Source organism: Gekko japonicus, unplaced genomic scaffold (assembly GCF_001447785.1).
Source record: "Gekko japonicus isolate JY-2015 unplaced genomic scaffold, Gekko_japonicus_V1.1 scaffold590, whole genome shotgun sequence".
Taxonomy (NCBI): domain Eukaryota; kingdom Metazoa; phylum Chordata; class Lepidosauria; order Squamata; family Gekkonidae; genus Gekko; species Gekko japonicus.
In genome coordinates this window covers 777774-803301 of record NW_015161968.1, presented here as the reverse complement: position 1 = coordinate 803301, position 25528 = coordinate 777774, and the positions used below count along the sequence as shown (strand labels likewise).

The 25528-nt window shown below is 41.3% G+C and overlaps 1 protein-coding gene across 5 annotated transcripts in view; it reads right to left on the bottom strand.

Annotated features, from left to right (window-relative positions):
- Positions 1 to 5420: 5420 nt before the first annotated feature.
- Positions 5421 to 25528, bottom strand: part of RBMS1 (RNA binding motif, single stranded interacting protein 1) — a 201444-nt gene continuing 181336 nt past the window's right edge. For 3 of the 5 annotated variants that reach the window (XM_015429644.1, XM_015429641.1, XM_015429642.1), the window contains exons 7-14: positions 17241 to 17356; positions 15491 to 15540; positions 15307 to 15400; positions 12357 to 12407; positions 11851 to 11961; positions 11081 to 11161; positions 7465 to 7549; positions 5421 to 5819 (exon numbers count right to left, since the gene is read on the bottom strand). In XM_015429644.1, coding sequence (XP_015285130.1) covers positions 7472 to 7549; positions 11081 to 11161; positions 11851 to 11961; positions 12357 to 12407; positions 15307 to 15400; positions 15491 to 15540; positions 17241 to 17356 — 581 coding nt within the window. In that variant the 3' untranslated portion in view covers positions 5421 to 5819; positions 7465 to 7471. The remainder of the gene's footprint in view (positions 5820 to 7464; positions 7550 to 11080; positions 11162 to 11850; positions 11962 to 12356; positions 12408 to 15306; positions 15401 to 15490; positions 15541 to 17240; positions 17357 to 25528) is intronic. The other 2 variants (XM_015429645.1, XM_015429643.1) reach the window with 1 other exon arrangement.

Genomic DNA, 25528 nt, shown 5'->3' with positions numbered 1-25528 from the left:
CTTGCTGGCCAGACACCCTGGAGGGAGGAGGAACTTTCCAAGCTCCAACATGGGCAGAAATGAGGTTGCCAACTCAAGATTTGGAAATCCCTGGAGATCTGGAAGTGGAGCCTGGTGAGGGCAGAGATCTCAGCAGGGTATAATGCGCGGAAGTGCGAGTGGTCCAGGCCCGGAAATGAAATCGCAACAGCCGGAAGGAGGAACCTCAAAGACCAGCGCTGGAGTGGATGCCGCCGGACTACCTCCCACAAGGCAGTAACAACGAAGATCCGCTACACAGAAAGGGTGCCTGGTAGGCTTGTCACGTCCCCTACATGTATGTGGCCCTAGGTGTAGGATTGTATGAATTGGAACATGTAAGCCGCTCAGAGCCCTTCGGGGGTGAGCGGGATACAAAATTGAAATATAAATATAAATAGTCCACCCACCAAAATTACCATTTTCTCCAGGGGAAACTGATCTATATAGTCTGGAGATGAGTGGTCATTCCAACAGATCTCCAGGCCCCACCAGAAGTTTGGCAGCTCTGCTTGCAAGACTGCATCCCTACACTGGAAAAAAAAGAGGCATGCAGTAGCAACAGCAACAGAATGCCACTGTATCCTGTTTATTTTGGTCCCACCTGCTCTGGCCTAGTCAGTCCTGCAGAGCCAAAAAAGTGCATTAGTCATGCTCTGCATCTTCTGGGAGGGTGTTTGTCATCGAAAGATAGATTTCCTGAGAAACACCTGCATTGTTGCAGGTGTGTCATTTGCCAACAGGAAGGGCAGCTAAAGAAACAGTGAAGTTACACTTATTTTTGACCCTGCCTACACCAACAAATTGTTGAGGCCCAGAGGAGCCCAGCAAGCGACTCAGTTGTCACTTTTGTTGGGAAACAGGATGTTATGCAACAGGCTCCTGTGAGGGAGGATATCGGTTTGATCTTCCATTTCTCAATAGGAGAGTTACTCAATGGTAGTAGAAAGAACACATCATGCCTCTCTAGGTCTCTGATTTCTCCACTGCTGCCAAACACCACCACCACCACCAAAAAACCACCGCAACCAGAAACACAAGGAAGGGTCAGTGATGGACCTTCCGCCAGTGTGTGAGCCACAGCAGATGACAGGCCTGAGATGTGCCCAGTTACAGCCCAAAGTGCCAACAAAGATATCAAAGTATATCTATGATACCATGTTGGCAGGAGCATTATTAATTCATCAAATACCTATCAGATAAAGGGGAAAGCAGTAAGATCATTCAACATTTGATTGAATTTTACCTATCTTGCAGTGCAATCAAGAGAGTTGCATGCCCAAAGTGCCAACAAAGATATCAAAGTATATCTATGATACCATGTTGGCAAGAGCATTATTAATTCATCACATATATAATCTTCAACATTTCTTATTTATTGTAAAAAAAATTAAAAAGAAGTTTCAGTGTCAGTCTTTATTCAGGAAGCTAAATCACAAGCTCCCTGGTAGCTTATCTAAGGGAGGAAAAGGTTAAGGTTCTGCTTTGTTCACCAAGTCACTGAACGCCAAAGGAAATTTCTCCCCAAGTGGAGCTTTCAAGACTTAAAAAGCTGTCTTGGAACTTTGGAGCTGATTTTGGAATAATGTATGCCTGGGAGAACAGTTAGGCTTTATTGTTGCAAATATTCATTTGGGCCTCCTTTACATGACAATGGGCATGTTTGGAAACAGGAGGCCATAAGAATCCTTGGAACAAGAGTTGCAGAAGGAATGCCTTCAAAACTGCATGAACTCCTCAGTCTCAGCAGGTATTCCCAAACCTGTGTTGTATACCATTTGCAGTTCTAAACTAATTTGCAGTTCTTTACCTACTGAGTACATGCATCTTTAAAGGAACACAATGTCCTTTGTTACCTCAGCTAGAACAGACCAGCATGGCAACCCTTCTGGAATATATGTAATAGAAACTTAAGAGGTTTGCCCGACACAGTTTCTTCTTTGAAATGATCTCCTCACAGTTGAAGGGAATTCTGTGAGACTAGTTTGGGGATGAAGGGAGCACTTTTAAACAGATCTTCTCAGTAGCAAGCCCCATATTATTCAGTGAGGCTTACTCTGTTTCATGTCTACTAAGTCTGACTGAACTTACTCAAAGCAGCCAAAAGGTGGGTGCAGGTTTGTCACTAGTTCATGTTCAGCATGGAAGTAGAAAAAGGGGCCTGTCTGATACTCACATGCAGAAATAGAGGCTTGAAGGAGTCATTGTGAGACTGGAGAACATGAGTAAAGTAAGAAACCGTCTCCTAACTCATCCATCCTGAGCATTCCCATCCCGGTCGGATGTTGGAGGTAAATTAGTTGAACTAGCACCATAAAATCTTGCTTTATGGAGCACACACTCACAATTCATCCAGGGAGTCAAGATTCCTTCTACCTTGGCTGACTTCCTGAATAAGCAGTGTACTGTCCATCGTAATACACTTCATAATCACCTGTAGAACAGGATTATTGCAGATGTAGTTTGGTCAGGCCTGAAGTAGCTTCCTCATGTAAACTTGAGGGAAGGCTGTGGCTCAGTGACAGAGCATCTGCTTGACATGCAGAAGGTCCCAAATTCAATCCCTGGCATCTCCCATTAAAAGGATCAAGTAGTAGGTGATGTGTAAACCCACTGCCTGAAACTGGGGAGAGCTGCTGCCAGTCTGAGTACATGGTACTGACTTCTATGGACTGATTCAGTATAAGGCAGCTTCATGTGTTCATGTGAGGTGACCACTGGTGATTGCAGCAAGCAGGAAAGAGGGAAAGATCCTCCACATACACGACCAATTCAACCTACCTTATGACAGGCTTTTTATGACTCTATTCTGACATTGTACTTCCAGATACTTTCTTCATTCATGCCCCTAGCACTGTATTTATGAACCTTCAAGGCACTGCTAAGCCTGGAGTAATCTGAAGTTGGAAAGCCAGATAGATACTACTTGCTACATGTAAGTCAGTTGTTCAATTTAAATAATTGTCCCCCTTGAAAATAATGTGATGCATTCCGAGAAAGTTAATATCCATCTCAATAAAACATGAGCAAACCCAGTCAAGAAGAAAGTAACAGATTTTTGGTAATGCTGAAGTCTAACTATAGGCTACTTTACCCCAGCACTGTAAAAACAAACAAAACAACAAAAACAAAAGCCCCCCGAGAAAGTCATGTTTAATTTTTGATCTTTTTTATTCAAAAGTTTTCAAAAGAAATAAAACAGAAAAAAGCTAACAATCTAATCAAATGTACAGTTCAAAAATGTCTTTTGGCATTTTAACAACAAGTCCTAGGAAACAAAATGACAGAGTTTATCTTGAACCGGACAAATAAGTTACCACTGGCAAGGTTGTGGCACTAGTAAAACAAAAATAAAAAATTAACTCTCTTGATCATATAGATATCTCTATGAAAATCTTTTTTTTCAATCTGTACAAAAGGTCTTTCTTCATAAATTATTTTTTTTATAATTTAATGGCTGTCTACTATGTGATGTTTAAGTAACTGATTTTTTTTTTATGTACAGAGGTTACATTTTGCAAATCTTACCCAGATAATGAGTATGGCACTTAGTTCAGACGTTTCTAGCAGCATCTATTCCCTCCTTCTAACCCGATTTTTAGCTAATTGAAAAAAATATCAAATAGCAAACAACCCCTTGTCCCCCCACTCCCAGAAATATACCAGCTATAGGAAACCATGTTGCAAGACGTCTGAACTTTAACAAAGCAGTAATATTCCAGGGAGCATAGAACCAATAATACCACAACTTTTTATCTTTTTTTTAAAAAACAACAAAATACAAAAAGAAACAAAAACACATCTCTTATGACTATGTAATTTACTAGAATCTACACTTCTCAGAGCAGCATTGACTTTTGAAACTATGAAATGTCACTGACATCTGTACTTGAATGCTCACATAAAATTTAAAAACTAAAAAAAAAAAAGTGAAAAGAAAGAATTGCTTCGGCCTAGCTCCTGAGCTAGGATGATTTGGTCTGTGGAAACAGGGAGGGCCAGCAACCTGTCCCATTACAAAAGGAAATAAGCCTTGAGGTAGATAACTGATCACACATAGTTGACCAGACAAGTACACAGTTTTTGGAAGACAACTTAATTTACCATTTGATTTAATATACATGCGATCATAATAAAAATGAGCTTTAATAGCAGTGAGTTCATTATCTAATATGTAAAAAGTACAAATAACAGTGTATTCATGAAATCAGGAATTTCATAGTTTCAAAATTGTTTTTTTTTTAATCTTTACACTTAACACTTGTAGTGATGATGTAAAGCGTGGCACTGCTTGGATCCAAGTCTTCCTTCATGCTTTTTTTTGTTTGTGTGTGTGTCCATACATCAATTAAAAATTATAAAACCTAAATGCAAATGTACAAAAAAAGGCACATTCTTCTAACCGCAAACTGGTCCGGCAAAAATAAAAAAATAAAGAGTACAGAAGACATAACAGCTGAGACAAATCAGAATTATTGGTTACTGGCTCTTTGTTCTTTGGTAAAGTTACCTTTAAAAAGTGCCAAGTCTTTATTTACCTAATATAGAGAGCTAGTACCCAATCTAGTATGTTTTCTACTTACATCTCAGCTTATGTTTGCAAAGAATTCCTTTAGCTTTTGCCTTTTTTTTTGCTGTAAAAGCAAATGCTTCTATTCGCTAGGTCTCAGCATAGCATCATTCTAAAGCACTATCATTACAAGAAAGGAAGGACAGAAAACATTCTGCAGATTTCCCACCCCAACCTCCCCTCCCCCACCCTAAAACTAGAACATCAATTAGCTTCTGGAAAAAGGCAAAAAGATTTTTTTTTTTTACATTGCATCATACAGCAGAGTTTCTAACTATCAGAGGAAAACTATCGGCATAAGGCCTTACAAACAATTTATCCTATTAAAATTTCCCCTAGTTGAAAATGTGTTTCACACAAAACATTTCCCTACCCACCCACTTCCCAAATCTTGCATTTCACAACCTTACATTATGCGCGAGAGGGAAAAAAAAAGTCATTAAAAACACCTACTACACGGTTTAAAAAGCCAGATTTTTTTCAGCAATTTTTAAATCCACTACCTCTTAAAAGCCCTAACCCTGCTGTTTTACAAGGCATAATAGACCAGCTCATTTGGTCAAAAAGCATTCTATACCATTAAGTTTGGACTACGTACTGAAACAGCTACAGCATTAAAAGAGTTAAGGCAAATTGGAATTTATAGAAAAAAGGATAAGACACTTCACACTACCTTAAAAGAAAAAACCCCAGAAAGCTATGAAAAAACAGACACTACAACGGCAACACTGTGCTATATCGACACTCACACGGCAAGCACAGACCATCAGCATGGATGTATTACTAGTTTAACTTCGAAAAACAAAAAAAACCCTTACACATTTTTTTAAAAAAAAATTAACACAAAATAAAAACAAAAACCAAGAGACGGATTCTGTCATGCACATGAACATGTCTCCATTGCGATCTGTGCATGGCCAGATTTTTTTTTATTTTATTCTATTTTTTTTGCGTCATAACACTTGATAAAAATTTTCTTACTAAAATAAACCTGTTTGGGGAGGGAAGGGGGTAAAACAGCTACTAGGATGAATTTAAGGAGTTTTTTTTCTTTTTCTTTATGCACCTTATAGAACTTATAGCAAAAATAGTTTCAGTTGATTTCATTATAAATAACGTTTTCAAGAACCTGTGCAAAACTGTCAATAATTTCTAAAGCACAATTGATCAGTAAAATCCATGATTGTTTCAGCCTTTGCATCCTTCTCTAGGCAAGGTCAACACTACATATCTGAAAGAGAGAAAAAAAAAGGATCATACAATTCTATTTGCCTCATTCCTCAGCATCAAGCCTGTGTTGAAGGCCTTCTGTTTGCTTATTTATACCCGAATTCTCTCCCCAATGAGAACCCCAAGTAGCTTATGACACTGTTCTAAGCTCCTGTATTTTACTCTAACAACCACCTCGTGAAGAGGGTAAGTGGAGGGAGGGTAACTTTTGAAACATTTAAAGGGCATTAAATATACAGCTGAATCTAGAGACCACAATCTGTGCCTAGAAGCAGTTTTGTGTAATGGTTCTTTTATACATACCCAAACTAGTGCTCTGCTTGCTATTTACTTTGCACTTTCAACAGTGGATTTCCCACTTGCAACCCCTGCTTTAGACTGTATTATCTTTATTTTGTGTTTATAAATTGCTATTATACTTTATTATATTATCGCGTGCCACTATAATTGTTGCATTCCACTGACAGTTCGTAGGACCCAACCTACTTCTTTTACATGATAGCTGCACTAATTAAATATGTCCACTAATTAGTATGTTCTTAGTACAGATCCACAGATGTCTTACTGAGATCCTTGTTACATTGTTTTAACCTACCCTGACAAGATTCCTGAGCCTCAATTTGATTCTCAGAAGTTCTCGATTACCCTTAAATAAGCCATTATTAATTTATGAATATTCAAGCAAAGGTTGCTGCCTGATTTGCCTAGTGCAAGAGTCAGAGTTACTGAACCATTTGCGGAAGGGCTCTTCAAGTAGGGAGCCCCCTAGGAAACCGACACCCTGGCCCCAAACAAACACCATCATCAACATGTTAATGCCAGACCCAAATTACCATCACCATTAACATGTCACGGGGCAGACGCTGCTAACGTCCGCTGTTGCCGGCGATCAGCACTAGCACTTTACGCTGTGTTTTAAAAGTGTACTGTTCCGGTTTTATTTAATTTTGTGTTTTAATGTTTAATATGTTTTATGTATGCTGCCCTGAGCCTGCCTTGGAAAGGAGGACAGGATACAAATTAAATGAATGAATGAAAAAAATAAATAAATAAAACAGCAGAAAAACTATTTTACTCATCAGAAGAGCATTACACTAAGAAAAGATCACCATATTCAAACTTGTTCTCCCATTACCATGAGGCACTGTGCAAGATATTGCACACAAGTCTTTCCTAGTCTTTTATAAAAATCTGCATATTCCACACTAGCACGAGAATATTATTGCTATGTTATTACTGCGTTCCATGGATGGTTTGCAGAATCCATCCTATTTCCTTTTCAAATGGTACCATATTTACCTGAAAGCAAGGCAATCCCTATTAAAAAAGGATACCCACATACCCATACAATTATTACTGCACACAGCTATAACTTGCATGTGAATTTAAGATGAACCCATATTTTTCTTCATGGCACTGCTGAGTAAAGAACTAGTTTTCCTTTCAGGTAAATAGAGTAAGTCTCTGGCACTGTACCAAGTATACTGAACAGTGGCTCAAGGAGATACATGTCCAGCTTCTCAGGATGTTACAGTACAAAGGTTCAAAAATCAAACTGGCTTCAAAAAAGGAAATGTCACTTCATATATCGTTTCTGTACATACAATGCCTGACAGGCTGTTTTTGAAATTTATTTTCAAATTTACCTCACAGTTACTTGTTTTGCTGATAAGTATATGGAGAATGATCACTGGACGTCTCTACTGTAACTTGCTGTTGACCACTGGCTTCCTGTATATTGAAAGAAAGTAAGCATGAGATTGAACTAGGAAAAGTGAAGCAAATGATTGTTTTCAGGCTTTCCTGAAATGGTTAATAATTAAGTATGTATTAAATAAATATTACTGTGGTGATTAAGTATATGTAAAACACATGCAACAAAAAATCCTTTCTAATATTATATACAGTTTGTGGCAAGATTTATTTTCTTAGAAAACGTGTATGCCACTCTCCAGACCTGCTTGAGGCAGCTCACAACAATAAAACAAACCAAGCATAGAATAAGAAATCAATCACAAAAAACCTAATAAAACAGTCCAACTCAGTAATACTGGAAGACACACCAATAAAAACCACCACTAAACATAAGGTAAGACAGAAAATCAGTTTATATTAAACAGATATTCCCCAGGCTATGAGCAGACCATAAAACAACTAAAAAGAAAGATGTAACCCCTTAGTTTAAAAAGCTGGGTAAAGGGAAATGTTTGAGTCTGATGCTTGAAGGAAAGGAAAGTAGGCAAGCCTCAAGAGGAAGGGCACTCCAAAGGCAAGGGGCTACCACTGAAAAAAAGCCCTTTCTCTGGTTACCAACAGCATTAACTCTGGATGCAGGAGCACAGATTGCAGGGTTTGAGAGGAAGCTCTCAAGACATGGGCTGGACAGTATGGAAGGAAGGGTTCCTTCACGTATCCCAGGCCCAAGCCATTTAGGGCCTTAAAGCTAAGAATCAGCACTTTGAATTGTGCCTTGAAACAAACGTGCAGCCAATGTAGATCTTTCAGCACAGGAATGATACAATCCATGTATCCAGCCCCTGACGAGGCTGTCATATTCTTGACCAACGTAAGTTTCCAAGCAGTTTTCAAAGGCAGCATCACATTGAGTATGAGACAGTAATCTAACCTGGATGCTACCAGAGCATGGATCACTGTGGTCAGATCATACTTTTCAAGAAGAGCAGTGGCTGGCATATCAGCTGAAGCTGACAAGAGGTACTACACACCACAAAGGAGACCTCAGCTTCCAACCACAGGACAAGATCCAGCAGCACCCCCCCCAAGCTACAAACCCATTACTTTAGGGTGGATGCCATGCCTTCCAGGACAGGCTGACTCCTCAGATCTCAAGTAGCTTTGTCGCAGAGCAACAGCGCCTCAGTCTCATCTAGATTGGGATTCAGTTTACTGGCCTACAGCCAAAACCTCTGTGTGCGTGGCTACAGAGGGAAGGCCTGGAGAGTGACCCTCCCCTCAGCGACTCCAAGGCAGGCGGGCTGGGGGGACCCTGGAAGGATCAGGGAGGCATTTAAATGCCTCCCCATGCCTTCCCCAGCCTGCCCAAGGGCTGGTTTGCCCAGACTCCTTACAGCCACAGGGTGCCTGGGCAAGCCAAAGGAAGGCAGTTTAAACTGCCTCCCATCCCCTCCAAGGGCCGGCTTGCCCGGGCTCCCCGCAGCTGCGGGCACCCGGGCAAACCAAGGAAAGGCATGTGGGTGTGGCCTAATATGCTAATGAGTTTTTGCTATTGGGTGTGGCCTATTATGCTAATGAGTTCCTGCTGGGCTTTTTCTACCAAAAAGCCCTGACCTTCTCCAGGCACCTATTCAGGACTCCCACAGATGCCCCTGGCTCGGGGATTAAGAAGAAACAGAGCTGGGTGCCATCCACATATTGATGACACCTCACTCCAAATCTCTGAATTCTCTCTCCCAGTGGTTTCATGTGTATGTTACACAGCATGGGGGAAAAGACAGATCCCCATCGGACCCCACAGAATAAATGCTACAGGGCCTAGTAGCATTCCACAGTTCCATCTTCTGGAATCAGTCAGCCAAGTAAATGACCGGAGCATGGTCTTTCCCCCTCTCAGCCATGACAGCTTCTTAAGATGGATACCATGGTGAATGGTACCAAAACCTACTGAGAGATCCAAAACAATCAACAGGGATGCACTCCCCTGTCACTCTCCTGGGTAAGATCACAGGTCAGGGTTACCGAGGCTGTTTCCATCCCAAACTAGATCTGAGCCTGGATAGAAATGGCTGTAGACAATGTCTCCTCCAAGACTGCCTAAAGCTTCATAGCCGCCACTTGCTCAAGTATCTTGCCCAAGAAAGAAACACCAGCCCCCCCGGACAGAAGTTATTTATGTCATTTGGGCTCAGGGATGCCCTCTTGAGAAGTTTTACAACCACCTCTTTCAAAGCAGCTGGAACCACACCTTTCCTCAGAGAAGTGTTTATTACCTCCTGGGCCCACCACACTATCCTGGCTTGACACTAGGAGCCATGAATGGCAAAGGTTGAGTCTAGATGTGTGCTCCACCACAGCTTGTCTAAGTTCCCCACTATGAGTGTACAGAGGGTAAATTCCTCTGGGATCCATAATTTCATCAGTAGGACTGCCTCATTTCATCATACTAAATTGTCACACTGTTTAATAACAAAGTAGGAGGCTTGTATCAATCACGAAAGCAGCAAAACCAGACCAGACATGTAAACTAGGTAAGAATTTCTAGATACTCTGGGGACTCAGTGGGCTGGTAGAAACATGTGACTTTAAATTAAATCCCACTCCCCACAAATACACCCTGATGAACATGTTCCAAGAAGCATTGAATATTGAGAATCAAAAGAAAAAGAGTCAGAGGGAGTTATGGATATTGCCTGGTAAAGTCCTGAGAGCTTCCAGAATCCGGGAGGGAGAAGAGTGTCTGTTTCCAAATTGTTTATTCCCTCCTTCCATGACTCCTTGCAGCTTGTACTATACCTAAATAGTAAAGTGGTTGGTCTGTGGCAATCAGAAGAGCAGTAGAACGGGCCTACCTACAAACAAGAGGAAAGTGTTTGCATACTGAGTAGGAGGACCCTGAATAAGTAGGAAAATACTATTTTCCTCAAGCAGGGTGAAAAGATATCCACAAAGTGGGCAGAATAAAAGGCTACACATGCTGTTGTCATGGAATACTGACAGCATGAGGGCAGCGTAGAGGTGGTCTTTTGTTTCTGCCTAGTGCCAACTGAGATGTGTAGAAGAAAGGAGCTTCCCTAATGGTAGCAACCAGCTTGGAACGTAACAAGGCCAGGAAAATTGCACTGTAGAACTCAGATGAAGGCCTAGGTGAGGAGAAAGGTTACCTAAACTAACCATCAAACTGAGTGCAATAATAAGAGTTTCTACGAAAGGGCTGAATTTCTGAGCATCAGGATTTAAAGAGGCAGGTTTCCACTTTCCAGCTTGAGAAACAGTTACCTGCCTATACAAGCCTGTACCCACAGCAATACTTTTCTACTGAGAAATTACTTAGGAAGAAGGTAAGCATCCAGATCCAAAACACTTTGCAAGATTTAGTTGTGGATCTCCACATTTTTTCAGTCTTATCTTTCTTCCAAAGACCCTATTGTAGGATTCCCAACCTACAAAATCATTTAGTCTAAACTGTGATGTTAATTTAGCAAAGTAAATAACATATGAATGATAAAATTAATTATTTTGGACAAAAAACACTCCCCCCTTCAATATATATATTTTTATACGCACCTCAACTGGAACACCGGCTGTCTGAACATGGGTGTACTGGGGTATATAAGCTCCTTGCATAGCTGTTGTGGCAGGCATGTACTACAAAAAAAGAAAATATATTTAGGTAAAATTAAACAACATAGACTTTAAAACATACTGGAAGCTAGGAAAGTACTCATTTTATACCTATAACCAAAGCAAACTTTGTATTTTCCCTAGTATGTAAAAAGCATTAGAACTTCTTAAAGGGCCTCCAAGTATGCTTCCTACAGACAGAAGGAGAGTTGCTCTCTACTTTATTCCCATTTGGCCTCATCAGTTCTTGCCCCCAATCCCAGGAACGAGCACATTAAAGGAAATCCAGAAACATACATGCCAAATGGTGGATGCCCTCCTGAGCACTGTGCACACTCGAGTGTTAGTGTCATTAGCTATGGAAGTGCAGATAACTTGATTTGGAAGGAAAAGACCCCTGCATCCAAGCCTTTCTCCCTTCTGTGTGGATAAAGGAGAAAATAGCAGCTGGATTCAGTTTCTGACCTTCAGACATGTGATTGACAGGGACATGTTCTCCGTACCCTTAAAAAAAAAACCCCGCACCTCTAGTAAATAAACAAAGGGAGAGAACACTTTGCACAGAACAACGGATTTCTAATAAATGTACTGCCCCACTAATTGTACAGATACCATGTGCAAATGGAATAGTTTAAGCCACTAATATACATGTTTCTTAAGAGGTAAAGTCAGTCATTTTGGTACTAATAGGCTTTATGAGAAGTGTCACATACTGTTCCAGTACTGCCCAGTGAAAGGTGACTCATCTGCTGTGTCAGGGGGCTTATCATAGACGCGGGCTGCAAGGACATGGGGTGGTCCATGGAAGGAGTTAATACAGCACCCTACAAAAGCAAGAAAAGTTTTGAGAGTGAAACTGTAATGATCCCAAACAATTTATCTTGGCTTACATATCCTAACATGGGTCCCTTTTTTTGTTTTGTTTTTGCAAAAGTCTAGTGCAACTGAAATTCTTACTTGAGCAAAACGCAACTGACTACATTCCTTTAGATGGTCTTAAACCCGTATCTCCTAATGAGATCCAGTGGTGGTCAGGAAAGGCCAGTGTGACAGTAATGACTACACCTTTACAGCAATTTAGTTTCCAAATGGTTTGACTGGTCTATCTAATATTATTATTAATTTTTTTAACATGATGTACAAATAAAGCAGGTATCTGGAGAAGGAGCATGTAAGTTCCCATAATAAATAAATAAATAAATAAAACATGCAAACTTACAGGATGCTGCATTATATAGGGTTGAGGTTGCATCCAAGAAGGGCTCTGCACCTAGATAACAAAAGATGTTTGTATTTCTCTTAAAACAAGCTTTGCTCTAGTATAATTTTTTAGCAAGATTTGCAGGAAATTCTGATCTTGAACTATGCCTGCAGTGGCTCACACTGTAGGCTACAGAAGACAAGAATCTTATGCCTCAAACCTTTCGATAGCAGACAATAAGAAAGCCCCAGGTGAACTCACAGAGTAATTTTGCTGAGTCATGCTTTCCTTTTTATAATTACTAGTGCAGATCATTCAAATGATTATTTTGCACACTGTTTAAATAGATGATGAATTCTTCAAAAATTCTGAGGTGGAGGAATAGAAGGGGGGGGGGAGAGCCTATGTCAGCTCCAGTTCCTCAAGTTCACTTTAGGAAGAGCTGGGATGAAAGAACTGATCAATCTGATATTCATTGGTACTCATCAGCATACCGTGACCTGAATACCAAGAATCCTAATATGACATCACAAAGAGAGCAAGGGAACAGGATGTGATCTTCTCTGTATGCTTTTCTCAGAGAGCAAGAAGAGGGAGTGGTTCTGTTAAGTGGGAACATCTGTTTCCTCTTTCTCAGACCAACTGAGATTTACATTATCAGAGACTGTTTGAGCCCTGGTAAAATGCCCAACTTTGATGACAGGTTAACTTCAGAAGAGTCCCATAAATATACTCAACAGATATTTGTTCTTTACTGGAGGGGAACTCTGGTTCAAAGGAACAGGCAGTGCTGCTGTTTCAACATGAGACTCTTGTGAAAACTATAGATGGGAAGGACTGGGGGAAAGTATTCCTCAGGTTCAATGAAAAGCTGTCAGAAATTTTGGGAAAACTGAAAAGAAGAGGTTCTGAATTATACTTTCTCACGATCAAGAGTAAACTAACAGAGCCCAGTGAAAATTTCAGAGTATGATGCACTGGATTTTGTAAAGACTAGGATAGTAACTGCACAATTACATGGGTCAATAACATTTGCTTTAAAGAAATTACAATCAAATTCCTATGGTCTGCACCCCACATTATACCCCCCTCCACTTGACAGTAAGACACACCAGCTTAGGTGTGGCAACTGAGGCAAAGGTTGTTGGACATTGAGCAGCATTGTGACATAAAGTTCATCAACCTATCTGGCCTCAGATAGTTCTAGATATGTTGTTGCCCAGGCTGCTTATCTCTCTCAACTAGAGATTCCTAGTCAACGGAGGGCATTTTCTCTTGCCAGAAGGCAAGTACTCTCCTCTGCGGGACTGGAGGGACAATACAAAAAGGCCCCCATGGAAGAAAGGTCATGCCCTTGTGGCATAGGTGAGACTGAAACAATAGATCACATTTTATTTCACTGCCCTTTTTACTTAGAGATTCGCTTTAAGTTTATTTTTCCTTTGCTTAGCAGATACCCTGGTCGCTCGGATTTGGCATGTGCCAGAATGCTACTTATAGGTGAAAACCCACAGGTTACAGCTATTAGTGCAAAATTCTGTGCAGCTGTTTGTAGAATTTGTCTGAAAGTTTTAGGTACTAAAGAATTCTAATATTCTAATAATTTAGTATCTATTTACTCATCTAATTATTGTCTATCTATTGTATTATACCAATATTTACGGTGAATTCTGTGAATTGTTACTTGTGTTGGCTACTCATATTCTCCATTGCTGTCACAGTTGTTTAGGAAGAAGCACCTTCTCAAATGACTGTTTCTTACCATGCTAGAGTGGTGATCCAACCAGCATGGGACAGAAGGAACTTTCTATGAGGCATGTAAGTGGTACAGGCAACAATGGCAGAATGAGTTCATCTCTGATGTAGCAGAGGGAGAAACTATACAGAGCTTAGAAGGGTTGCACAGACTTCCCTCTGTAGGCCCAACCGCAATGCAAAGCCTTGGGTGGGTTAAAGATATTCAAGAGGCCTGACGCTTACTTCAGCCCAGCATCACTACTAGCCAGACCAGAAACAGCTTCTGTAGTTTCTCTGAAGCTAGGGATCTTCCCCAGTAGCATGAGGTCAAACTCTGTGTGGAACACTTGTGGCCTGTGGCAATTTTTTCCTACAAGTTTGACTTTGTTGTTGTCTCTCAGGGAACCTTGTCTGCCATTATTCACATTCTCAGCAAGACGCCTGCAGCTTCCTTGACAATTTTACCATTAAATGAAAGCAACAGTTTGCATTGGATGATGTTCCATGCATCAGTTTCTGTGCTACATTTAGCCATGAACCCTTTTAACTCACAGCAAGACCAAGACCTAGAAGAATCTGGGTTCTTACTTTTCTACATATAGGACTGGATCCAGACTAAATTTTCTGTCAGTGGAATGGAATTTCCCTGCCTACCCTACTCCCATTGCAGTTCTCTGACCTCCAAGTGCTACTCCTGGGGGAACAAACTAGATGTCCCTGAGACTGCAACACCATTTGAGAGCTTGTTTTTTTTTTTTTTAAATCAAAACATGGGGCCGTGATTTTGTTGGAGACCACGGTGTGTGTGTGTGTGTGTGTGTGTGTGTGGTGTTTGAGAGGCTCTTGTCTTCTCACCCCATGCCGTTTTAAGAGCCAAAACTACTGGGTGTCCATTTCAGCTCGTGAAAATGGTGGCGGGAGGGGAAGCCCCTCATCTTTCCACAGGATAGTTCCCCGGAGGATGAGGCCCCTGCAGCATTTTAAGGTTTTATTTAAAAGAAGAAGAAAAACCAAACCACCCCACAAAACTCTAGATTGGTCCCTTGTCCACATGGCATACTCGAGAATGCAGTATAGTTTGTCCCTGGGAGACAGGGGAATCTGAAGAATGATACTAGGCAGGTGGAAACTGGGTGAAATTTCTATTAATGTAGGCTAGATTATGATAATAGAAAATCAATAACCAGATGTAAATATTTTTTCATTTATTTGAATACTTTAAAATACTGACCTGGTATGTAGAAACTGGTGAAGCAATATATGGCGTGATAGATGTCTGAGTGATCATTCTGTTTGTTGCAATACTGTATGGTGAAGGATAAAATCTAGGGGGGAAAGACCCAAACACCTTCATTAATTCTTCAACAATGTATCTTAGCAGATGTTGTATTTGTTAGATGTCTGCTTGTACATACCCGTTTTGTAAAGCAGCTGTAGTTGGATCATAAGTGAGTGTCATTCCAGCCTTTAGGAGAGGAAAGAAAGTACACAAATCAACAAGATGGATTACCACCAACCACCACCAAAACATCAAAATTGGCCCCATTTATCTTCTATAGTCAAAGCTGTGGCAGTGCGGTACAGCTTTATATTCTGTAAAATTTTGTTAGCAGAATACACAGCGAGCAGTCCTTTCCTTCTTAATTGGAAATTATGCCTGCAGTGCTTATGCATAGCAAGGCTATTCCCATTCAGTACAATCTCAAGAACAGTTCTATAGACTAGTCCGTTACGCACCCAGAACTGCAGTGAACCTCTGCTTACTCGCAGCTCTCTAAATCGTGAAACTCTGGACTGGGGCATATACATTTTCAGGGCTCATTTTGTAGAAAAAGCCCAGCAAGAACTCATTAGCATAATAGGCCACACCCAACAGCAGAAACTCATTAGCATATTAGGCCACACCCCTGATGACACAGCTCATTAGCCCATTAGGCCGCACCCCCATGTTACCAAAAGTGTGGTCATCCAGCCACACCCACTCTTATTCTGTTTACCTTGTTTGTTGTCAAAACCCAGGGCTTTTTTTGTAGCAGGAACTCCTTTGCATGTTAGGCCACACACTCCTAACGTAGCCAATCCTAATGAGTTTCTGCTGTTGGGTGTGGCCTATTATGGTAATGCGTTCCTGCTGGGTGTGGCCAACTCAGGAGCCAGCTGGAACTCCGTTCCTGTGTGTTCCTGCCCAAAAATAGCCCTGCATTTTATTCACCTATTCTGTGGATGAATTAAGGTCTGTGATGTTGAGGGCTGTGATGCCCCTACAGGATAAATGGGTGATGTTCATATTTCCTCCATTATGTCTGAGGCCTAAGGCAGTACTTGATACAGCCCACAGTCAAGCCCCAGGTTAGAGCATGGAGGAGATGCCCTCTGGAGCCCAATTCTGACTTGCAATATTGTGGGGCTCTTGTAGTAGAGTCCAGGCCTCTCCGCTGCTTCACCAATCAGAAAGTCACACCAATGGCTCAGCTGTGGCCAGCACCTCTAAGCCAGTGGCCAGGGACAGAACCCGCCCACTGTTCCCTTTTTCCAGTGATTGTCCAGGGGCAATTTGGAATCCACATTCATCCAGGAGAGCTCAACCCAGCCCACTCCTGCAACACAGGTAAGCCTGTTGTCCTCAGACAAAGGAATAAGAGGATTCTGGATGCCAAATTGTCCCCAGGCGGCAGCCTGACTAGCTTAGACTAGCCTTAGAGCTCATCCACTCAAGCACAGTTGGCCATAGTCAGTACTTGGATGGGAAACTACCAAGGAAGTCCAGAGTTGCTATGCAGAGGCAGGCCATGGCAAATCACCTCTGCAAATCTCTTGCCTTGAAGGTCACCATAAGTCACTCGTGACTTGACAACATTTTGTTATTATTATTGAGGTTCAGCATAAATGCATATGCATACATGTAAGTACGTGCAAGAACAGAATCAAAACATTCACAGAAAACTACAGTTCAACTGTAAAATTGTAACAAATGCAAGAATGCCTTATTTATTTTAGCAGTATTAAATACTTAATGTTGTGTTTATATTACTATATTGAGTGGCTTGAAAAACTGTAAGATCCTATTACACAACACGCAGAATGCTAACAGAGTCCTTTTGTGCAGCTATTATTTTAAGTGTTTATCATTACACACCCACACTGAAGGTTGAAAGGAGGACTTACAAGTCTCACCTCGCCTTCCCGGTGCCAGGCTCGTCCATTCTGTATATACTTGTTCTGGTTCTGTCTCTTTTTTTGTCCTCCATCTGCAAACTTGCACAACAAAGGCTCCGCGGGAGCTTAAAAACACACACACACAAAAACACCAAACCCCCTTAGAATTAGTCTGTGCAATTTCCAAGCAATCCATTTTTTTAAAAAAAAATGCTGCTCACCACATTGACAGATATTATTGTATTTAAATATTTGCTCCCTTGAATTACTTAACTTGGAAACGACATTTATGCCTAATTTGGTACACAGCTTTCCTACTTCACAGAATGTCATACCCTTGGCAAACCCAGGCTGAAAGGGATTATTCAAAATTGTGTGGGTGATTTGTACAGGTTTATTTGTTTGATTTGGTCAATACAGCAGTTTTTGTAGGGGTAGGAGCTTTGATACATTCTCATACTGCAAGGACTTTCTTATTCATTTCAAGAAAGGGCCGGCACTGCACTCACAGGAGGATGCTTCTGCAAAGCTGTCATGTTCACTGAAGTTCTTTGGAAAATTTGCTTGCATAGGAGCATACCGGAGCACTACACAGATGTGAATCTGGGGCTGCCTGTAGAGTGCTAAGTCAAGGGCAACGTTATGACTCAGAAGTGAGCCAGGGAAATGAATTCCTCAGAGGGAAAAGCACTCTTCCTTCATACTTATGTTTATGGCTCTAAACATACTTGTAAGCTGCTTCACGTATTTAATACATTTATATCCTGCCCATCTGATGAGAAACATCTGCAGAACAGCTAATGATCAGTAAAAGCTACATACAGTGCAAAAAAAATCATCAGCAGGAAAATAACAAACTACCACCTAACCACAGTGGGAGCATCAAACTAAGATCAACTTACAGTGATCTCAAAAGTCTTCTGAAAGAGCCATATATTCACGGCTCCTCCAAAGGCAAACATAAAGAAGGCCAAGTGGGCTTCCCCTGGAATGGCATTCCATAGCACCACCACTCAAAATACCAAGGACAAAAAGTAGGGTCCTGATGTTTCTGCACCACTCAGTTTCTGGGCACTTGATGACAAGCAGCTGACAAGCAACTTCATTTAAAAATAAATGTGAAGCAACAGAAACCTGTAACTTGGGGTTACAGGTTTGGTGCTACATCACTTGGTGCCGCAGTCATTACCTGATTAACATATATGTGTGAAACAATCCTACCTAGTAGTGCCACTGAAATGAATGGAGTTCACTTCCAGGTTTAAGACTGAGAGATGGCAGGTGAAACAACTTGAACCTGTAGAGCAAGATTAGGATGGTAACCCAAGTTTGCTACTAGAAGCCACAAGTTCTGAACTATCAACTGTAGAGATGGGCATGATCCTAAATTCATCACGAAAATTGTCTGGTTCATGAGCCACAGTTTGGTGAGATTGCATCTCCCACAAACCACCATATTCATGCAGTTCATGTCAGCAGTTCATGAGGCAGACATGCCAGTGTCGATCAATTAGTTGTCAAAGCAACAGGGGGGAAGGATTTCTGCAGCCCTGGAAACACCAGCAGTGGCCCTCCAAAGCTTGATAGGCAGTGCTGACTGCCAACAAGAGAGCTCACACGCAATTGTTTTTACTTGGCTGGCAGCAGGCAGTTAGGCAGAGAGAGGGTTAGAGGCAGAGAGGGAAGGGAACTGGCAGTCATTCCTCAGTGTGAAAAATCTATATTTATTGCAGCTAGGTTATCACATATTTTAAGTGAGGACACTATAAAGTGCCACTATAACTGTGATAGATCCAGAGGAGTTACCCTCCATGCATCTGACGAAGAGAGCTGTGATTCTTGAAAGCTTATACTACAATAAAGTTTGTTAGTCTTTAAGTTGCTACTGGGCTTTTTACTATTTTACTATAACTGTGAATCACTGTTATTAGTTTGCAGGATATTTTTAAGATTCATTGTCTTTACTTTTTTTACAACTGGAGTAATAAAGATTAGCCTACAATATCATGGAACAGCCAATTCTGAGTGCTGCCATTCAAGAAAAAATATGGCAAGCTGTCAGCAGAAGTCACTTGAATAAGTCTCTGTGGTTTCCAAATCTAGGCTCTTTCATAAATGAAAGCAGGCTTTAAGGAATTTAGATGCTTCCCAGCTATTTGCTTACACACCATGCTGGCAGCTCAGATCCCTGCAGAAAAGGATTAACTCATAAAGTGAAATATTTTAACACTCACTCAGAGCTGGTTGGATTGCATTAAAAATTCCACTTTGGACTTTAAACAAGATTGAAGCTGGACATTTAAACACCGTGGCCAGAAGTGCCTTTTACTAGTATTGACTGGTTAACCAGCTGCAGCTTTTCCTGCACAGACAAGATCGGGCCACTGTGGTGCATGCCCTGGTTACATCTAGATTACTGCAATGCACTTTACATGGTGCCGCCCAAGAAAAGTGTTCAGAAACTTCCATTGGTGCAGATTGCTGCAGCTAGGATGTTGACTGGAGTAGTCGTAGGGACCATATCTCTCCAGTCCTGGCCTATCTACTGTGGCTCCCAATCTGTTTCCATGCACAATTCAAGCTACTAGTATTGGCCTTTAAAGCCCTGTATTGTTTGGGACCAACATACCTGAAGGACTGCTTACTCCCTTATGAACCTACCTGATCACTGTTGTCATGTTCAGAGGCCCTCTTTGGGCGTCCCCACCTTCTGAGGTTAGGTGGGTGGCAACTTAGGAGATGGCCTCCACAGTTGTGGCACCAAAACTCTGGAACTCTCTCCCCAGGAAGAGTTGTTTGTCCCTTTCTGGTGCCATCTCACACCAGCAAGTGAAGACTTTTTTGTTTTGCTTGGTGTTCCCTCAGTCCATTGGGCTATGAATCATGTAAACATTAGCCCCATTTTACAGAAGCAACTAGCAACTCGCTCAGTGCAAGCCCATACTTCTCAAGAATCCCATCTGCAAGTTCTTGGTCACTCCATTACTTACCATGCCCTTAGAACAACTTTGGGACAAACTAACCAGGAGTGGCAATATTTTTCCACAGTCTGTTGCCATTACACATATTTTCATAATTTTCTGATTCTCAAACACAGCCCTTCCTTCCTCTCCCTAATCACAGGTTAGAAGCTCAGATGCAATTTTGGTTTCAACACTGACTGCTGATAATTCCTGCTTCACAAGTCTCCAGGTAGATATCAGCCCAAGCAGGTAGGACTAGCTATAGAAAACTTGTTTCTTTCATAAAATAGGGAATGGCAAGTGAAATTCAGGAGGTGGTAAAGATGGAGAGTAACAGATCAAAGTTACCATAGCCATCAACTTGGAGGTCCCAGCACTCATCATCTTCCCACTCCTGTTGTGATTTTAACTATGTTTGTTTTTTAAAAATCCTGTACTCAAACACCACGCATTGTGATGGTGGAGACTGCGATCAAGTCACAGCTGACTTATGGCAACCCAGTAGGCAAGAGACAAACAGAAGTGGTTTGCCATGGCCTGCCTCTGTTTTTCTTTTCTTTTTAAAAAATACACGAGAGAGTACGACTTTTAACTGGAAATGCCTAGGACTGACAAAGGTACCTCCTACAGGATGCCTCCATTAGTCCCCAACTAGCTTTTGCTTTCCTTCCAGATGTTAAGTCAATGACATTTAAACACGAAGGGTGATGTATCTATTAAACACACCAATTTTTAACACAAGAATGCAACTGCATTGTACACACATGTAAACTTCAACTTGAAACCTGCAGTTCTTCTAAAAAGCTGCTGTAAACACTGGTTGAGAGAATGATTTATCATTTGGGAAATCAATAGTCTGAATGTTACCTCCACCATTACTAGGTTGGCTTCATCAAGCCATTCATTCTCAGTCTCCCCATCTGGAATATGGGAATACTACCACTGTACCTACATTACAGGGATGTTGCAAGTATTACAACAAGGTAACACAGAGCAGTTTGAGCATCAAGTATTACATAAACGTCAAGGATTCTGCTTCTGATCTCCCTTATGCTTCTGTATGCTTATGTATTCTGCTTCTGATCTCCCGCACTCAGAGCTGGCCTCACTCAGAGCTGGCCTCACTCAGAGCTGGCCTCACTCAGAGCTGGCACAAAGAAATGGTTCCAAAGCCACAATCCTCCTTGTTCCAACAGGAATGAGAAAAAGAACCCGCATTGTATTCCCTGTTTTGTTTGCACCACAGACACAGGTGAAGGACATGTTGCTTGAGACAACACACATTGCCTTAAAGGGCTAGTTCTTACCAGATATTATTTTAAATATCTTTTAATGGATTGCATTGGGTGTGTTTTACCAGTTTTATGCTGGTTTCTGTTATGCTGTTATGATGCTTTCTGGTTTTATTGCTAGCTGGATTATTTGTTGTTTCAATTTTGTTTTTATACTGCAATCCACTTTGAGCAGTTTCTTGAGAGGCAGCGCATTTTCTTAAATAAATTCTGGCTCCCTTTGCAATAGACCTGTTCAGCCCATTCTGTATTTGAGTCCAACCTTGACAACATGTCTTTCTCTGACAGATGTTTTTCCTCCCACACTTACTCATTCCAACATTCTGGCTTCTTTGTCCTTATACTGTTTTCCCATCCAACTCAAGTTTGCTGATTCAGCTAAGTTTTTACTGAATTTGGGACTACACGCTGCTCCACTGCAGCTGATTATTTTGTGTTACGAATATTTATTCCTTGACCTTTAACTCAATGCTTTGTTAATACTGGCCAGGTGGCTCACCTCTCCTGAACTTGCCTACCCTTCTCACAAAGCCATGACACAGAGTTAACAATAAGGCCAAGAGGCAGGCGTCTGACCCAGTTCAAGCTGGCAATATAGCAAGATAGCAAAGGTGTGAGAGTGTGTTTGTAAGCAGAAGTGGAGTATGCAGTGCCAAGTGTAGGAAGTGATGCATTCTGAGGCCATGCAGAAGGGTGGTAGACTGAAAACTGGATAGCGCAGAATGGAGAGAATAAGAAATTTTAAGATGAGCAAGGGAATGAAGAAAGCAAAGGAATATGATGAACAGAGTCTACAGTATGGTAGACAGGATGTCAGCTCTTCATTCAGAGAAGAATTAAGGAAGTATTAACTATGCTCCTCGATATTTATGCTCCTCATTGGTTATAAAGCCAACATTTACAGCTTATTATCCACACTATTATGCTTATTAACCCTCTATGGTGAATGCTGAATGCATACATTTGAGAGCAGCAAACAGCTGTGATGCCCCAATTTCAGGGTGAGCGAGCACCAGAGGGAATGCTTCGCAGAGTGGTCATAGGAGGTCATTCAGGCTTAATCCACAAGGGCTAAATCAACCACAGATAATCAACCACTCAACCTACACTGTGAGGTCCTTTTGTAACAGCTGTATATGCGTAACTCTCTGTACTGGCTTTACAAAAGACAACCAGCAAGCAGAAATGTGACTCACTTGCTGAAACACTGGAGGAGTTAAAGAGTCAGTCTCTACTCTCTACATGAAGTAGATAGTTTGCCCCCTGTAAGAGGATATTCATAAAGCAATAACCCAAGGAATGCTAAAAGTAAATTACCTGCCCACCCCTGGTTTTCACATTTGACAGATCATGTGCTGTCCTTCCTAATAATAAATGTAGTGATGCCGCAGCAAACTGCAGACCACAAAAAAAGGAAGAGGAGAATACCTGGTGCATTTTGAGGACCAGTGTACTCTTCAAAGGAGGAACTGCAAAAGATTCTGAAGAAACTATAAAACAACTCTCTCAAGCTGTAAAAACAGCTCATAATTTAGGAGATAAGATGTGATCAGTAAGTGAAAAGGAGGGATGGCTGTGTCTTCTTTACTTATAATCTTTGCAGTGCTTCTGATAAAGGTGACACCAGTACTCGATATAAACCAGTTTTTATGCCCATCTTTGAGAACTTTGCAAAATTTTCTTTAGTCCCATTGTTGGAGGTCTGCTTTGTTTTTCTTGTTTTAGAATCATAGACTTGGAAGGTACCTCCAGGGTCATCTAGTTCAACCCCCTGTTCAATGCAAGAAATTTACAACTACCTCACTCCCACACCCCCAGTGACCCTTGCTCCATGCCCAGAAGATGGCACAAAATGTCCTCCAGGATCCCTGGCCAAACTGGCTTGGAGAAAATGGCTCCCTGACCCCAAAGTGGCAATCGGCATTTCCCTAGGCATGTAAGAAAGGGCCATGAGAACTAAGCACTGATGCAACCCTTCCTGCCCTCCCTCTCATGATCTGCCTACGTTCACAGAATCTGCATTGCTGTCAGATGGCCATCTAGATGGCAACTGAGAATGAAGTTTATTGCTCTCTGCATAGTTTCACTGCTTTATCCACAGAAAATCTGGGATGGGCCCGTTTCTCAGTTACACCAGAATATAATGAAATTCCGAGATGGTTTTCTCCCCCCGCCCCCCACCACATCAAATCACATGTCCTGCAGGAAAAGTGGAAATTAAGATGTATCCTTTGCCTTAGAAGGTTCCGAAGAAATTCTGCCTTACAGTTCCCTAGAGTTCCACCCCAAAGAATGCTCACCATGAATGAACTGCTTTACAAGATACATGAACCTCTTTAAAGTAAATCTAGAATGACTTCAAATCCCTTCTTCACCTATGTCTTGAAATAAACATGTGCTATTTTGTCTCCTCCATGGATTATACAGTCTCATTATACCCAGAAAGCAAAAGAGAGGCACTTAAAAAAATATACCATAGAGTCACATTCCATTTTAGTCTTTGCATCTGACTCACTGGTTTTGTTAATTTTCTGCTTCTACCCAGCAAAAGCTGATAGCATACGGGCATTAACACCTGCCTTTGAAAGGGCTCATGGTAGGTGGTGCAACTAATGATCATAAGCTCGTAACTTTCCATCATAGGATGAGTAGGGACTTACATAGCAGAAATTAAGCTACAGAGAAGCCAATCTTAGGGCTTCCAAACTTTTACTTTGATTTTTTCAATAAGTTGATTTGTTGGGGGGGGGAGAATACCCCCCCCATCCTCAATTCCTTTGGGTCTATGCTGTTTGGATGTCAGATTTTATAGTGCAGGCTCCATCTTCAGTGCTATAGAACACACCAATAAGCCAACCATCCCAAAACTAATGACTTATTTTAAAAAAAGATTGTTGCTGAGTGCAGGAAACCACTTCCACCTCAGCATCCCTTACCGAGAACTGGAGCTACAAAATCTTTGCCAAGAAAAGTCCTTTAAAAGCACTAGAATGCCATGGTGCTCTCCAAATGGCAATGGCCTACGTTCAGGTCTTTAGCTTGGCCTCACTTCCTTTGAAAGTAAATGCCATGCTGCTTGCGAAGCAGCATAGCTACCTAATTTTGAGAAGCTGATCACTGAAGGACACAGCACCTCAGTGCTCCTGTTCACATTAAGCAACTATCTGGGACTAATGAATAAAAATTCAGAGGGAGTCAATGTCCCTTGTCAAATGTGCAGCATTTGCAGTGGGTTCTATCAAAAGGCAATCGCATAATGCAGGCTCTAATGTACCTGAGCTATTTACAACCCCCTTAAAAACCAAACACTTACTAGAATAGTTAACTAGGAATAATCCTGACTTTGCAAAGCAGTTGATATAAAAAAACAGACAAACTAATCAGCTACTAATGAAGAAGAGAAATACAGTGAACTTAGAAACAGTGATTCTAGGAAAGGGAAAGTTACCCTCTGTTCTAGGCAAGGATTATAATATGCCTCTGCATTACTTAAACCATTTCTTTTCTCTCATTTGCAGATGACAGAGTGGTTTCCTGAACTCAGCAGCAATCTTTTTCAGCTACAGTAGAGCAAATTGGCCAGTGCTGATATAATTATTTGCAAAAGGCAGACAAATCCGATGAGATCAAAAACTAGGTTGTTTATCATTTCCTATTTCTACATTCACTGAAGGGTGATCAAGGCAACAGATAACACTTGTCCTTTGGGTGGCCAGCACAGACTCACTTGGAGGGAAGAGGCAGCAGGTTTACTGCTGGTGATGTATATGACAAGTTCAGAAAGAGATGCTCTGCTCCTAGCTAGCTGGCAGAAGGTTTTGCTTTGGGAGAAATGCTGCTGAGAATTTTATACTGTTTTCTGAGTGAGTGCTTCCACAAGCCCATTAATACTAGCTCAATTTAACCACAAAGAAACAGAAGTATACTGTATGCTATACACCTCTCATACTTGCTCTTCCTTGAAAGAAAACTGATCTTGTAAAAGCTGTACTTTGGCAGGTGAAGATACAATACTAACTTGGCTATTATCTGTGGTTAAGGA